Here is a 17701-nt window from a genome sequence, read left to right on the forward strand (position 1 = left end):
TTCATGGGTTGTGACAGTCATGCAATTATATTCAAAATCATAGCCCTGTTCCAAGTGATGATTTCAGTGTTGGGTAATGAAGCATGTTGTGATACAGCAAACATCACCTCGTGCTGTTTGAATTTGGCTAGGCTGAACAGAAATGTGACTACATGCATGAATGGGGAACTCTATGGGAACTGACATCAAACTGACAGCAGAGCAGCCTCTCTGAAAACACACAATAAAGCACCTGCAGTCCAGAGAGAGGAACTGGAGACACTGTAAGGCCAATCCAAAAGAAAGACGGAGAAAATGTGGAAAAAATATCATTATATTGGAGTTTTGAGACCAGATTAAGCCTATTGTCAAACATGTCCACAGAGCCAGTGTTGGTCATACAACTCTGCCTATCTTTCCTCACAAACTGAACATCCAGCTGTTTCAGTTGTACCTTGTCAATACAATTCTTGAAACAAAAGCACTTTTTTAACTCATTCACCAGCACCTACAAAGGTAGGACTTGCTTGAAGTGAATATATCTGCACTTTCCTTGTTGTTCAGAGTTTGAATCCCTATGGTTTTTGCACTTATTGTAAAGAGGCTTTGAAGAAGAGAATTATGCTCAACTGCACCTCGTAGTCCTAACTAGTCTCTCACATTGAACACTCTGTGAGCGTCCATATAGAGAGAAATTAGTTGTATTTGCTTCCTGTGGAGGAACAGGATGTCATGATGTGCCTTTCCTAATCTTTTTTCCTTGAGTGTGGGCAATAGGTGATTGACAAGGTCCTGTCAAGTTTGTGACAGTCACATTATAAGAAGACACACATAGTCCCACTGAGCCACGGAGGATTTAGTTTAAGAGACGTTTCACTTCTCAGATCAGCTGCATTTAAAAAGGGCCTGATGTCTGACCTAACTTAAACCCTGTTCTGACATGGTACTACCTCATCACATAATTACATATCTAATGCTAAGATATCAAAGGACAGCAGTTTGACTCACCCGATCAAACTGTTGAATAATGGATTGTCTCAGCTGAGTGACTGTGATAGATGGTCCTGCCCTCATTTAATACTTTACTAAATATCATGATAAAGTGGTACAGGCCTTTACAGATCTGAATTTAAAAGGGTCTATGGAATCTGATGTCAATAAAAAAAATTAAAAAAGCACAATAGAGCTGACCCAAATAGAACAGCAACACAGACAGCTGCATGATTCTTCACCAGTTCATTATCAGGAAGCACTTCATTCCTTTTTCCTCTCACTCTGCCTAAAAACGCCAATATAACTTTTGAACTAATCTCGTTCATCAATCAAAATGAAAATCAACACACCCCCGGGGAGGTGTTTTTGAAACACTTTGTGCTTTGAGCTGATAAACCAGAATGTGTACTGTAGTTAGAGAGCATCGAGCTGCAGCTGTGTTCCCTGTATTTAACTTGTCATGTGTGCAAACATTAGAGGAATACAAATGGCACACGCAATAACCCTGTATCTGAACCGTTATGAATAAAGTCAAAGATAATGTGTTTGATGATGTGTTGCAGAGGATTAGTTGGTAGTTTAGTTTTTCAAGTAAATAACCTTTTATCTTGTTTTATTATCATCATTTACACTTTAAAAAAGAACTTTAAGCTCAAAACTACAGGCAACTAATGAAAGTCACATCTTTTGAATATTGAGAGGCATTTATATTAAAGCTTTATGTTTAAAATAGCCACTTCTGGTTTGAGAGCAGCCATGTGAGGTTGCATTTTTCGAGCTCCTCGCCAGAATCAGATTTATTTGAATTAAGTAACTCCCTCCTGAACTGTATTCAACTAATTCAAATTAAACTTTTTCTTCCTTGCCTACCCCCGATGGTCTCATTGGAATATGTCGTCTTCCTATCGCAAAAAGGGGGCTACCACGACGCAACCAAAAGCTAACCTGCTGATGACAACACCGATACGCAATCTAATGAATTACAGCATGAAATCAAATTACAAATAGCTTATTTACGATTGGCTGCTTTCGTTGCTCATGAGCTTCCAACATGGCTACCACAGTGTATGCTACATAAAATCCTTCCATTTCCCCTCTGCTGCTAAGTTCTCCTCTCTCCTCCACTAACTGTTCTCCCCCACCTTGTCTTCAGTCATCCCCGTCCCCCCCCAGTCATCCCTCCTCTCCTCTGTCACCTTACTTCAGGTTCATGGTGCCTATGGCTTTCCATGGAACATTATTTGGGGCTATCGATTTTGTCCATTGATATGACAGTGACCACCAACATGTCCTTGTGAGGGTGGTGAGGGTGGTGGGGGGGTTTCTGACCTTCTTTTGTGTCCCCTCACAACTGTATGATGGTCTATGCATACAGCATGGCTATGTGTCATGGCGTAATATAACAAATATATATCATGTTTTAGTTACAATTATGTGTTGCTGAATGACTTTATCGCACATTTGATAACTAGGGTTAACAAGTTGGTGTAGCATTGTCTGTAATTGTCAATAAAGATATTCCTGAACTCCTGCAGTGTATAATGGAAATGTATCACATGTTAGAAGCGTGGTGATGACGTCCACCTGAAGGTTTACACTCACATGTTGCTCTGATCTTTGTTTCAGAATGAACCACACCCCCTCCTTCCACTCACCTCTGAACAATATTTCCTGACCCCATCCCCCAATCCTCAGACCTCTGCTCCCCCCTCATCTTGTACCTATGTTTTTATACTGGCACAGCAGCAGGTTCTTGAAGGTCTTTTTGAACGTGGCGTTGCACAGAGCGTAACATGCCGGGTTGATGGTGGAGTTGACGTAGCACAGCCAGTAGCCGATAACCCACACGGTGTCAGGGACACAGGACTGGCAGAAGGTGGAGATCAGCACCATGACGTTATACGGCGTCCACGTGATGATGAAGGCCAGCAGGATGGCAAAGATAGTCTTGGTCACCTGCAGAGAACGGGAAGGAAAGAGAGTTAACCGAGTATCACCAGAATACAGAATCCTGACTGAGGAGTGGAACTGGTTTGAGCTATATCCATCAGAGCGAACATTGTGTTTTTTGGCAGTCAGAGAAGATCTGCTTTGTTTGTTAGTTGCATCATGTTTTTGTGAAAAAAAGATGTGTTCACTCTGACAGTTTTAATAACCAGACATATGCAGGTTGATTGTTACACACTATGGTTTAGTATGGCTCTATTTTCAGATACATTTGCTTTAATACCAGGGGTAAAGCACTGTTTCTGTGCTTTTTTTTGTACCACAATTTCTCATTTTGTACACTAATTTCAGCTCTCTTACATTTAGATTGTGGGAGCTTAGAGGGTCAGTCATTAGATGTAGACAGGGACAAAATGATCCCTGTTTCCAAAAGCATCTTGACTTGTTATGAACCTTCTTCAGACAGACTGGTTGCAGCTACTGATTACCTCCAATTCGGAAAGACATCACATGCACTGTACTATAATGTCATCACTGAATATCACACAATTCATCAAGCACATTTTATTAAGTAATATTATAGAGAACATTTTTGCCCAGGACTGGAAAATAAGAGTAGAAGCTGATGTTGCTTCTAGACCATCTTCCCTTAGTCATATGTCTGTTTAGAGGCGTATCATTCAGGAAACCCACATCTGTAAAGTCATCTCCTGTTTCCATCTCCGTACTTTCTATAGTGGCCTAGTTTAACCACTCATAAAGAAATGTTTTTCTAAAGCATCGTATGTAAAGAGGTTTTTAAAAATATGTTTTTTACATTCGGAAAGAAACGTCTGTAAATCAGGGTAATTTTTTGGAGCTAAATATGAACACTTTTATAGCTCATTAAAATCATTAGGGTCTAAAAGTTGGAAAATGCAATAAAAAGCTAAATCCATCGTTATTTTCCCTCTACATTAGTCTGACTGAGGAGAGTGGGAGATTGGAGGCGGGGCTTAAGGGAAAATGTATGTAATTACTGTATTTAACGTCACCGTTGGCTCAATGGTTCTATTCTTATAAAGCCTCAGCATCAGTTTCGCTTTGAGTGATAAGAACTGACCAGCTCTGACGTCACTGAATACCACAACTTGAATAACTGCCCCTACTGTAAAACCTTTTAAAGGTCTGACGTGTAGAAACATGTCTTTTTGCCAGAGCCCTTTGTGTTGGGGGACCACATTTGCTCGAGGAGGTAAGAACTGAGGAATACGGTAGCAATGTTTCAGCTTGGATGGAAAATACACATGTGTCCTGGGGCTTTATGAACCGTGCTTATAAAAGAAAGTTTAAAGATGGAGGTGGAGAAGGAGGGCAATAACACACACACTCCAACACACACAGGTCCGTTAAAAGCTGTAGCTTATAGCCTGGTACGGCACAAAAGAGTTCACAAGGTGCCTGAGCATCAGTAATGACACAATGTTAAAAATGACTGATTACTGTCTGAAACACCTTAGACCCTCTGTAGAAGCTCCATAACTTGTCAAAGGACACAAAACTATGTGTTTCAAACGCTTTAAGTCATCAAGACTTGATGAAACACACAAAAAAAACATTATCAAATGATTCAATAGCACCACAATGGCTGCTTATTGTATATCACCTGACTGATTTGCATCTAACTGTTTCCGTCACCATCATATTGTCACCTTGCTTTTGTCATTAGAGGCTGCCATTACCCACAATGCAATGATCACAGTCATGGGGTCAGAAACACTGGTCTTGGATTTAGTTAAAGATACATTCCTATCTATCACTGTTGATGTCTGAAGTGATTTTGGAAGGCTGATCAAAATCGGAAATATATCATAGTATGCTTTGTCATTTTAAAAGCTCAGAGGACAAATAGCATCTGTCATCATGAACACTAATGAAGTGAAGTGACAGCAGCAGCAGCAGTTAACAGCTGTTCCTTACTGTTCACACACAGGTAAACCTGGTACTCCCCCCTGCAAACCAGCAGCATACTGTACGCAGCCATGCAAAACGCTTTCAGGTCCTTATGTTTTCATGATGAAATATAATGTTATCTTTAGGAGGTAACATGCATCATGGTACATTTTGTATCACTCTATAGTGTTTGTAATTACCAACCAGGCACACCATTGTAATGCAAACGGCAGAGATGGCAAAAGTACACACATCCTTTACTCAAATAGAAGTAATAGAACAATAATGTCATTGTTAGTTAATGAATGTTTCCATGCTGAACAACGGCAACATGACAACGTTTTCATTGGTCCCTCTTCTTTAGAGAAGACCAGGAAATGATGGATACACGGATCGTGTTCAAATCAATAGGCACGCAATGACTCTAAATAATAATGATCACGCCACCAAACACACATTCAAACTAAAGGAACCAGCCTGTTTGGAAAATGTAACAAGTAGAAAGTACAGGTATTTGTGTTCAACATGTAAGAAGTAAAAGTAAAAAGTCGTCAGAACAATAAGTAATGGAGTAAAGTACTGATACCAAAATGTACTTAAGTACAGTAACAAAGTATTTGTACTCCACTACTTCCCACCTCTGAAACACTGTAAACATTGACTCATGCCTTTGTTTCACTACCATCCAACAGCAGTGTTATTGTAATGTAAATCTGTACGTCAGCCAGAGCCGGCCCGACCCATTAAGCGACATAAGTGGCCGCTTAGGGCTCTGCAGCCACTAAGGGGCCCCCTAGCAAAAAAAAATAATTCAATTTTTTTATTAAAAAAATGAAAAAATCTCAGTACACCGTCGCCGTGATAAGTATTTTTAATTAATTGTGTTAATATGCCTGGATTGCCTACTCTCAAAGTCATGTATTATATTATTGAGTCAATAATATAATACATTAACCGTGCTTTACCTGAACCTCATCATGACACAAGAGAGGACGGCAGGATTGTAATTTCCCGTGTTCAGTGAATGCAACAGAGGCAAGACACCACACCAACCAGAGAGTTGAATGGAAATAAACATCTGTCTTATTGGCTGACAGGTACCTATCATGTGAGCTGTGACAATGTTTGAAATAAACTGTCAGTCAGACTCAGAGTTTTTGAAGATGGACATAAGAAAACATTTTCTTAAAAAATACGACAATTCTCAAGTGGTGGCTCACACAACAACCCCAGAGCCACCACTTGAGCCAGGTAAACAAGGTATGTAAATGTCAGTAAACTTCCAAGTTATGCGAACATGTAAGCAAAGCATAAATTACAGCTACGTTGACGTTACTTTGAATCGCGGGGGTAAGCTAAACCGTTAGCAAGTAGCTATAGCTAGCCAGATATATTAAATAAACACTTTGTCATACAATCTAAATGTAATGTTTTTTAGCGTTACCTAGTGATTTCAAAGAAAGCTCTCTGGGAAAGGTTGACTTACTGTTCGACATGAAGCTAGAAGCTACCTTACAGTACACAGTTGATTCAGAGTCCTGTCAGTTAATGTGTTTCACAGTTAGCTTAGCTAAGCATCAACTTAGCACTGAAATATATGGATGTTATGTGAAAAAGTCAGCTGAAATGGTGGCATAGTTGCCACTCCTTTACATGTCAACAGCATCTTTGAACGTATTTGCAGCGGTAAATCTGGCTGTTTGGCCACTGACGTTGCCTTAACAACACCTGAATTTAAATGTGCAACCTCTTTTTGTGACAGATTTTTGCAAGAAATTATAATTCTTCTGAATGATATTCCTATTGACATCTAGTTTCTATGTGAACATTATGAGATGGACAGCCAGAGAGAATAAATGAAAAACAGTTATGAAATACTATATGACAAAACAAGAATACAGTTTAAAGTGGACCTATCATGCTATATTTGAATAATATAGTGTAGGACCATACCTATATAAGGCATATTTATACTTTTTATTTTTCAAAATACCAAACAGATCATGCATTTTAGCCATTCCTCATTTCGCTCAATTTAACACTGTCTTTGCATGGGCTGATTCTGTGATAACAGCACCATCTACAGGCCTGGCATATGTACTACAGCGTCTCCAGCGCTTTCGAATGGCAATGTCCGTGGCTGTCTCCTCCTGATTGGTGGAGCTGGCCCAATAGCCGTAGCGCCACTTCTGTGACGTCATAGAAGTTTTCAAATCTGGATCAGTCTGTATCAGATCCGTTGCAGCCCCTTTTTAAGAGATTTGGGTATGGAGGAAAATAGAGAGGGTTGTGTTTTCTGACACTTGGTGAGTTCCCTGGAACACCGGGGACACATATTCACGTAAAAAAGACGTACAAAAGTGCATTTTGCATGATAGGTTACCTTTAAGTGATTTGTGAGATATCCATAAAGAAAAATCTGTTTACAGTTCTGTTTCATATGGGTGTTGAGAGATGTATCCATAGATCTCTTAATTTTATACAATTTATACAATATGTGTGCTTATGCTAACATCATAAGACAAAAGTTGGTTCCGTGTTGTAGTGAGAACGCGCTAGAGTGAGGGGGGCACCCCAAGCCAAAGCTCGTATAGGGCCCCCAAAAGTCTAGGGCCGGCCCTGACGTCAGCACACCTGTTGTTGATGCATGTATGGCTGATGTGTGCACAGTATTCCGTACCTTCTTTTCCCTGGCTTCCATCTGTCGTTTCCTCTTCACTTGGCTTCTGGCAATGCTTGCAAACTTCCTGGCCACAGTCCTGGGACGGCTGATGGGGATTGAACGCCTCTCGGCGCCCTCTACAGGAGGGCAGATCTCCAGAGCTGTGATGCACTCGTCCCCCGCCTTCTTCGTTACGATCTTTATCTTGGACCATCTCGAGCTGGCTCCGCCCTTGGCCAATTCAGCATTGGTGGTTGTCGTGGCAACTGGGTCTGGATTGCTTGCATCCTGTAACAAAACCAAGAGACTTTGTTGAGAAAGGTCACAACATTTCTTCAGATATTTTGACTAACCGTAACCCTTTTGACTTCATTCACAACTTTTTCAACTTCTGTCCAAATAGAAATCTCTGTGTTTCATCCGTGTACTTTTTTTTAGAATGTTGAAAATAAAGCATGGACTAGAAAAAAGAAAGTTGTCAGACATTGAGTACCAACCTCAGATATGACCTCGTTCTTGGTGCCGTCCTTTGGCTTTGTGGGGGGAATGAAAGCTGTGGAAGAGTCGTTGGAGCTCTCCTTTTCCTCCTGAACAGTTGGACGGATACATTGTTACATTTTGTTTCATTTAAAGGACCCTTTTATCCTAAGCGGACATGGCTTGGACTATGGAAGACATCTGGGTTTCAGTTTCTTGCCAAAAAACACTTGGACACGTGATCCCCCTCCATATAATGTGTGCTACATAGGACATATACTTGCTACCGCTATCATTTTGGGTGGTCTTTCTGTTCCTACATTTGTGACCCTGTCCGCTATCTCCCACTCCTATACAACTTTAGGAAGCTGAAGCATTGTTCAGCAAAATGCCTTTCCTCCGTTTTCACCACATCTAGAGAATTGAGTACAGAGCATTAGTCATGGATCAGGTGTTCTGCTACAGCCAGATACTGATGGTTCTTACTGATGTGGGTGGTCTCCAGTCAGCGCAATACAAGTCTCTTGTAGCAATTTCTTTGCATTTCCACTGCCATGTGATGGAATTACGGCAGGAAGTTTTGGTCAGCCTTCGTAATGTGATTCATTTGCAATATTTAAAAACATTTTAAATTATTTTTATGGAGTTAGGTTTCCAAATTAAAACCAAACCTCTGTCCCTAGTGTAATTTAGTGTAATTTAGCTTTATTTTGCTTTCAATTTTACAGAACCAGCTGCTTCTATAATTTGATATGGTCACCTTTTAAAAATATATATACTGCTACTCTGCCCATGGTGTTATTTGTTTTACTTATTGTGTTTTTTGTATTAATAACCTTTTGTTATTTATATAATCTGTTCTCATCCGCACTATACTTCTGCTGTTGTAACACTGCACATTTCCCCATTGAGGGACAAATAAAAGAATTATAATTCTGATTGACAGCCATTGTAGAACCTATTTACGCCCTGTCCACAGCCGCCCAGATAGAAAGCATGAGGGGGTCCCGCTGCTGTGGGTTGTGCCTGGGTCAGTACCCTGGGTCAGTACCCTGGGTCAGTACCTGGGTCAGTACCCGGGTCAGTACCTGGGTCAGCACTGGGTCAGCACTGGGTCAGCACTGGGTCAGTGCCTGGGTCAGTACTGGGTCAGTACCCGGGTCAGTACCTGGGTCACTTCCTGAGTCGGTACCTGGGTCAGTACCTGGGTCAGCCCCTGGGTCAGCACTGGGTCAGCACTGGGTCAGTGCCTGGGTCAGTCCCTGGGTCGGTACCTCGGTTGGTACCTGGGTCAGTGCTGGGTCAGCACCACAGTACCTGGGTCAGTGCCTGGGTCAGTACCTGGGTCGGTACCTTGGTCGGTACCTGGGTCAGTGCCTGGGTCAGCGCCTGGGTAAGCACTGGGTCAGCACTGGGTCAGTGCCTGGGTCAGTCCCTGGGTCGGTACCTCGGGTTGGTACCTGGGTCAGTGCTGGGTCAGCACCACAGTATCAGTGCCTGGGTCGGTACCTGGGTCGGTACCTTGGTCGGTACCTGGGTCAGTGCCTGCGTCAGCGCCTGGGTCAGTACCCGGGTCGGTACCCGGGTCGGTACCTGGGTCGGTATCCGGGTCGGTACCCGGGTCGGTACCTGGGTCGGTGCCCGGGTCAGTACCCGGGTCAGTGCCTGGGTCAGTGCCTGGGTCAGCCCCGGGGTCAGTACCTGGGTCAGTGCCTGGGTCAGTCCCTGGGTCAGTACTGGGTGAGTACCTGGGTGAGGCCCGGGCTGGGCTGAGCTTCAGGCAGTGGCTGAGCAGGTTTGGGTTCCTCCGTCCTGCCGTTCTTCACCGCCTCCAGTGCCGTGGTGGTGGAGTCCAGATTGAGTTTGGGGGTGGAGCGGGGGCTGGCCTGAGGACTGGACTCGTTGTTGTTGTTCTGCTTCAAGAGGTGACTCTTCAGCAGGCTGGGAGTTCTAATTAACACAACAATGATTATCTTTACAAAGCATACACCGTTAGAACATCTCTGTCGTTTTTTAAATACACAAATGGATATGAGTGATTAATTGTGAGCATATTATGGTAATTCATTCTGCAGCAAATTGTGTGTATGATTAATTAATGTGAAGAGCCTGGGTGAGAGGCATCTAGTGCCAGTTTGTGATTTATTGACCCATTTCTTAACTCTTTTGGTTAAACAAATAATTCCCCTTCTCTGGAAGTTGTTACATTTAAGATGAGCAGATATGATAATTGGATAATGCTAGTAGGAACCCGTACATATTCAGAAATATTAATGTAGTCTATGTATTATTAAAATGTACAAAAAGAAGTAGACTACACAAACTAGTTGCACATCACCAAATATAGTGCTCAACTACGATGTGTATATAAATGTAGAAAGACACAGTATACACAAATATGAAATGTATGATGTTAAAGAAGATTTATATTTTATCTTAGTTTGGATCTATAAAGTGAATAACGAGCGTCTCCATCTCTTGATGTTCAAACCGGCAGAATGCTGTGAAGACGGAGAGCCAACCTTTAAAGGTCAGACTTTATTGATACAAAGTTTCCAGGGTAAGAGGAAGTATGAAATCGTTCACAGTGAAGTGTGTGGTTGTCAATCAGTGTCATAGATGCATGGTTAAAGTCATAACTGTCAATCAAGAAAATATGAGTTTGGCATTTTTCCTTTTCACTCAGGAAATGATTTGTCACGCATGAAGTGCACTTGATTCCTTAGATGCTCTTACTTTATTCCCTTCTTCTCTTTTTTCTCTGGCTTGTGTTTGGAGACCCTGCTCCTGGAGGCAAGGGAAATGTGGATGTACAGGACCGTCATTATGATGACAGGAAGATAGAAAGCTGCTATGGCCGTACCAAACGTCGCCGCAGGGTTTGAAAGGAACTGTAGGAAGAAAAAAATAAAAATAAAAAAAAGGACAGAAAGAAAGAGAGATTTGTAGGTATACTTGTACAGTATAATGTTGCTGCTTAAACTGTTAATCTTTGAGGTGGTGTTACTGCACTGTATTATATTAAAATGATAGTATTTTTACTCATACATTGGGGGTATTATAGTATTAGAAATGGGAGCATAGAGCAATGTGAAGACTCCTAATCTAAATTCCTTAAAATGTAGTCTTTCACAGTAGTCTTCATAGACTTCAGTGTTTATGAGTGACTAAGTGTGTGTGTGTGTGTGTGTGTGTGTGTGTGTGTGTGTGTGTGTGTGTGGAACGGTGTGTGACTCCACCTGTCTATTTTGGGGAACAGTACACGAGTGAAACAGCAAAGAGCCTGGAGACTGAGTGAGAACCCAACAGCAGCTGTCTGTGAACACTGGACCAGAACCATACAGTCTCTTGGATGCTCCATGAGGATCGCTGCAACAGGCAGGTTGAGGGCCACGACGCTAATGGGTAGCCAAGCTAGCATGAGCATTAGCAATCAATATATGCTAACACTTTTACTCATTGCAAACTACTTTTGGCTAGACAAGCTGTTTCACAATGGCATTCAGTGCATTTGGAATAAGAATGAGTGCCTAGCGGTTGAATTACTCCTATATCATCACTTATTATTATTTGAACATGTGTGCACCCATGAATATCATAATTAGCCTATGACATATTGAGATATGACCGCAAATGTGTTTTGAGACATCTCAGTACCCTTTGGCCCTATTTCTGCACACATGGTAAACAGAGGTGATGAGGTCTTTGGCTTCTCCATCAGTCACATGACACTCCCCTTGCAGGTTGTAGTGATTCAAGAGTTTTTCCACTGCATCCACTGCGAAGAGGTCAAAGGTCATGGAGTAGGAGCCAACTGATTACCAGAGAAAGATCAATATAGCAATGTAAACCTAACACCAGAAACTGGGGTTAACATCGCTCAATATACATGTACTATACACTATATATGTCACATGATATTCCATCTGAGCCGGATTTATTCACTGTATGAAGACAACGATAGCTAAAGATAATAAGGATAGGAGTCAGGAGTACTTTAATCACACATGAACAGGTTGTCTTAGATGTGAGCCTTATTCCTGAAGGACAGAGAAGGCAAAAGTACACACATCCTTTACTCAAGTAGAAGTACAGATACTCGTGTTTAAACATACTCTGGTGAAAGTAGAAGTACTGACTAAACTTCTTTACTCAAGTAAAAGTACAAAGAACTTTGAAATGTACTTCAGTAAAAAGTACCCATAACTAGCAGCTGTTTTAAAGAGTACCTGACCTCCCTTTATATTAATAGAACAATAATGTCATTGTTAGCTAATGAATGTTTCCATGCTGAACAACGGCAACGTTTTCATTGTTCAATAGGCACGCAATGACTCTAAATAATAATGATCACGCCATCAAACACAGATTAAAACTAAAGTAACCTGTCTGTTTGGAAAATGTAATTAGTAGAAAGTACAGGTATTTGTGTTAAAAATGTAAAAAGTAAAAGTAAAAAGTGGTCAGAAAAATATGTAGTGGAGTAAAGTACTGATACCTGAAAAATGTACTTAAGTACAGTTACAAAGTATCTGTACTCCACTAATTCCCACCTCTGCTGAAGTAACAGTTGAGTTTGCTGCACTGTACCTGAATGTAACACTCTCCAGGGGGCACTGTTCGCTGTCCAACGATGAACTGCCAGAACAAGATGGCAGGTGCCCACAGGATGAAGGACAGAATCCACGCCGCTGCGATCATCAGCCCCGCCATCTTGGTCGTCCTTCTTGATGGGTAACTGAGGGGTTTGGTCACGCAAAAATAGCGATCGAAGCTGATGATCAATAAATTCATCACGGAGGCGTTGGAGACAACATAATCTAAAGCTAGCCATAAGTCACAGACCACCGGGCCCAGCGGCCAGTAGCCCACGATGATGTAGACCGTGTACAGATTCATGCTGAAAGCCCCTATGATCAGGTCAGCGCAGGCTAATGAGAACAGGAAATAGTTGTTGACAGTTTGTAGGTGGCGGTTTACTTTGATGGAAAGCATGACTAATATATTTCCTGTTACAGTCACAAAGCTCAGAGATCCTGTAACTAAGGCGATGAAAAACATCTCCAGAGCCTTATATGGACTTCCTGCCCCCTGTCCTTCATCCACAGGAGAGCAGAAGGTGGAATCATTGGAGGAGGTGTTGCAGGAGGTGTTGGAGAACAGGTCAGAGGATGGGATGACCGTTGAACCTGGAGACAAAAAGAAAGAACATTCGTTTTCAAACTATGCTCTTTTGGGAAACAGGTTAGGGTTAGTGATCTGCAGGCAGAAATGTGGTTTTCCATAAGTATACGCGTCATTGGGTTTATGAAAGGCGCTAAATATATTTAAATTATTATTAATATATTTTAAACAATATGCCCCAGAACTAAAAAGGCTGCCCTACATATCCAGTTCCCTTGTGAAATAGCATGTTCTTATCAGAATAAGAAATAAAATGAATTTCTCTTGGCTGTGTCACGATAAAAGCCACTCCTATTTCCTAATCCAAGTTTGCTAAAAACATCTCCTCATAGTCCCAATAGAACAGTAACCTCCATAAACAGTGCACACATACAGTAGTGTATATGTTGGCCATTTAGATCATCCAACCTCTTCACAACACTGCACCAGTAGTAACTGCTGAATCAAATATTACTCAGAGTAGATGAACAAACCACATCAACACAACATGACTCTGAACAGTACAAACGATTATCTTTATGATTCGGTGGCTAAAAGACCTAATGTAAGGACTGGTGAGAGTGGATGAGCCTGAGTGAAGTGGCGATGATGACTCATGCTTCTGTGCCGGTGATTACAGCTTTGCTAACTTTGTATAACTGTGTTTCATCCCTCTGCCTCACAGAGAAGCTCCTCAGAGACTCTCAAGTCATTAGTCAGAGCCCCACACACTATTTTAAACACTTTCCGCAAATATGTCCACTCATGAAGATTCCACTTCAGGCCCCCTAGCCTCTGAACATCAGCCAATCAGCAGGCAGCAGCTCAAGGGTGTTACTGGTTCAGAACAGAGAACAAACTAATAAACCACACACAATTTAAAGGATATGGAAAAGAATAAAAGCTGAACAGAAACATATTTTAAGGTTGAAGGGAGGACAATTACTTTAGAAGACTATTGTTTTGGTCAAGAGTTACAACGTTACGTGCCGAATTTGTGTTTGTGTCTCTCCCCCCCTGATTGTCCTCCTCCAGGTGCAGCCACTCACTCAGGTGCTCCCAATCCCCAATCAGGGCCTCCATAAAGGCCTGAAGAAGGCTGCAGTTTCCTCTAGTGATGTTACGTATTGCGCACAGGCTTCGGAGCGTGTGTCGAGTAATCCCCGAAGCTTGTATTGTATCTATTACAACAGATGTATTATGTTACATTTTGTATGGTTCATTTTTTTTACTTTTTCAATTTTTATTCAAAGGTGAAGTGTTTATTGTGCTCCAGGGAACTGGGTTAAAATAACAATACTTCATCCATGCTAAGGCAGTATCGTGCCATACATGAGATCAAGGAGGGACATGGAGGTGGACCTGCTCAAGGTTTGTCATTTAATATTTTGGAATAATATACTTTATAATTTAACCATGTTAACTTCACTTTCTCATGCAAATAAAAGAAAGTTACAAGATACTCATTCTTAACACAGCTTCCCTAATTCTGTGTTGTTAGGAGTACAACAATTCCCCCAAACACACACCTGGCCAGAGTGAAAGCCTCCCTCGTGGAGGAATGGGGAATCACAGACAAGGTCACTTGCCTTGTGACGGATGGTGCAGCCAATATGATTTCCTGTGGCAAACAATTAAAGCTACGTCATGCAATATGCATTGCACATACACTGAATATGATTGTCAAAAAATCCCTTTGACGTGACCCCTGTGCAGTGTGATATTTGGGCCAAGGCAAGAAAACTGGTGGGATATTTCAGAAGCAGTACCATTGCTAAGGTATGTGCTTTGACCTTTCTTACATTGGTTAGTAATGAATAATAATAATGCTATATTTATGTTACTGCTACTTTGACAAATAAATACATCTTTTTTTTTTTTTTAAAGGAGAAGCTGGTATCGGTGCAAAAGCAATTGGGAAGGCCCACACTGAAGCTCCTGCAAGAGGTGGAGACCCGATGGAACATGTCTGGTGGAGCTCAGAGAATCAGTTGGTGCGGCATTAGCCAGTTTGAACACAGAAATCACCACACTGACCTCTGCTGAGTTCACCGCCATAAGTGGGTGCCTCTCTCTGCTGTCTGCATTCAATGAGGCTGCCATTGAGCTTTCTGAGGAGAAAAATGTATCTGGGTCCAAGGTTGTGCCCCTCCTCAAAATGCTTGAGCAAATGCTTCAAGAGGAGATGGCAAAAAACGCAGGAGCAGTGGGCAAAGAAATGGGAGAACACACTAGTTTCCTCTACTCTTTTGTGTCCATAACTACAAAAGTGTATTTCTAAATGCACTCAACGTTTGCTATTTGGAGAAGGCACGAAACATACTACCAATAGAAATACATTGCTTCTAAAAATCGTGCTGTGTCAGAATACTGAAATCTGTATTTCCTTCTAATTTGTTATTATTTACATTGCTTTTAAAAAAATTCTGTGTGACATGAATAAAATGGCGAAATCATGTTGGTGAACACAAATCAATAGATTAAATTAATTTTGTGCCTATGACACGAAATGCCGTGAGACTGGGTTGCACACTGGAGTACTTTGTTTGCCTGATTGGGAATCATGTCCAATATTTGCCATAATTAGTGTATGACCAGGTGCAGCCAATCCCCCAATCAGGGCCTACAGAAAGGCCTGAAGAAGGTGGAAGTTTCCTCAACCAGTATTCTAATGCATTTAATTTAATTAAAAAAAATGTCTGTCTATATATTAATGATCTGCCGATGTGACTTCTCAAGCAACTTTGCCTGGAGTTTTTTTTATACACAATGGCATATAGATATGTATTTATTTTAAAACAAATCATGTACACTTTACAAAACATTTTTTATAGCGCATGGTGGAAAGGAGCAGGGAGAACAACATCTTATTTGACCTGCCCCTTCTTAAATATTCACAGTATGCCAGAGGTTGCATTAACCAAATATCTTTTTTTTACTAACACTTACAGGAAAATCTGTCTCGAATTCTGACTGATTAACTGACTGAGGGCGATCTGTCCCAATTTTTTATAATTCACAGCTCTTCTACAACCATATGTATATATGTTTTCTATCTATCTATGAGTAACGCTCTCTCACCAGCTCCATCACTTCTGATTCAGGGTCAAAGGTGATTCAAAGGTTACCACCTCGATAGACAGTCTAATAAAAACACACTAAATTAAAAACTCAAACCCTGCTAATAAATTCATGCAGAACGGTGATCACACATATTCATGGGTTCTTGCTGGCATTCTTCAAAGCCCCGTGCCCCTCCTCTCACTAATCTGTGCAGAGAATTTAATTCAGGCCATGTTTTAAATATGCAGTGCATTATTCTTTCAACAAGATGCTGAGTCAACAGTTATTGTGTTGATAATAAAACTGTTTTAACAGAGAGACTGGCTGCCTCTGATAACGCTAAATGAATATAGTGTATGTAGAAACAAATACTGCAGAGCCAAGACACCCAAGAGGAGTCAGCGGAATAACATTATCCAATCCTTTTCATCTCTCCAACATTATTTCTGCAAGTCTTTCTTCAAACTACCAATAAGTATGAGCTGATTTCCTTCAAATGGGGACCCAGCTTGACAAACATAGCTATACGGCGAGCCAATTTCTAGATATTCAACACAAAAAAATATGACCTACGATGAGCAAAAGCCCCTAATGTCATGTATTGTCAAAAAACAAAGCAGCATTTGCCGATCATTTTCACACCACTGCATTAAAACAGGTTAATGCAGCCACGGTGAAAAGAATGGCCACTTGTTTCAAGTATTTTGGAGCAAGCTTCAGTATAGAATAGTAGTAGAATATTCAAGAACACCACAAGCATTTTTACCACCTACCAAATAAAATAGAAGAACAGGGCCACATATCTAAATTGTAAAACTGTTTAATGTGATCTTAATGTTCACACAAATAGAAAGTAGTGGATCACTCACATTTCAGTTTTTCTCTTATAAAACAAAGGCTATTAAAATAAAGAATTAAACATTGGAATATTTACAACGTGTATGCTAATGCAGAAAGGAGGATGACAGCCAAAGAATAATGACAAAGACAAAGCTAATCGTTATATTCCAGAAGCTGTCATTTTTCAATACAATCTTTAAAAAAACGTATGAATGTACATTTTTCTTCTTTTTAATTAGCTAGCAACTTCAGCTGTCAGATAAATATGGTATCATGCAGCACAAGGCAATTTGTCTTCATGCAGCCAAATCTATTGTTTGTCGATTCAAGTGGGCCGAGCTAATGAAGCTAGAGTCAATATAAGGATTCATAGTGATTATAATGTATTGTCTTTCATATTGCATGTAGCTACATGCCTCATCAAATACATTTCCACAATGCTTCAACACAAGTTCATACATATTGCATGATACACACATACAGTAAAGTACCAGAACATTACGATGAAACACATGAGTCTGCTCCCCTGCGGTTAGTTAGACCATACCAAGGCAGCGGGGGAGAGTGAGCGGAGTGTGCTTCTTTAAACATGTATGTAACGTATCTGCAGTGTTTGAATCATGTATGTGGGACCTGTCTCTGTAG

The 17701-nt window shown here is 41.0% G+C and overlaps 1 protein-coding gene and 1 long non-coding RNA gene across 3 annotated transcripts in view; one reads left to right on the forward strand and one right to left on the reverse strand.

The window, feature by feature from the left end:
* Positions 1 to 2162: 2162 nt before the first annotated feature.
* Positions 2163 to 17701, reverse strand: part of chrm4a (cholinergic receptor, muscarinic 4a) — a 36904-nt gene continuing 21365 nt past the window's right edge. For both annotated transcript variants that reach the window (XM_079672900.1, XM_079672899.1), the window contains 6 exons: positions 12581 to 13179; positions 10727 to 10881; positions 9739 to 9940; positions 8011 to 8100; positions 7532 to 7801; positions 2163 to 2928 (listed from right to left, as the gene is read on the reverse strand). In XM_079672900.1, the coding sequence (XP_079529026.1) occupies positions 2683 to 2928; positions 7532 to 7801; positions 8011 to 8100; positions 9739 to 9940; positions 10727 to 10881; positions 12581 to 13179 (1562 nt within the window). In that variant the 3' untranslated portion in view covers positions 2163 to 2682. The remainder of the gene's footprint in view (positions 2929 to 7531; positions 7802 to 8010; positions 8101 to 9738; positions 9941 to 10726; positions 10882 to 12580; positions 13180 to 17701) is intronic.
* On the forward strand, positions 14286 to 15741 carry LOC307033586. The gene is made up of 3 exons (XR_013806568.1): positions 14286 to 14524; positions 14655 to 14932; positions 15041 to 15741. It is a non-coding gene; the product is annotated as an uncharacterized lncRNA (long non-coding RNA).

The sequence above is a fragment of the Notothenia rossii genome (genome assembly GCF_949606895.1).
Source record: "Notothenia rossii genome assembly, chromosome: 3".
Taxonomy (NCBI): Eukaryota; Metazoa; Chordata; class Actinopteri; order Perciformes; family Nototheniidae; genus Notothenia; species Notothenia rossii.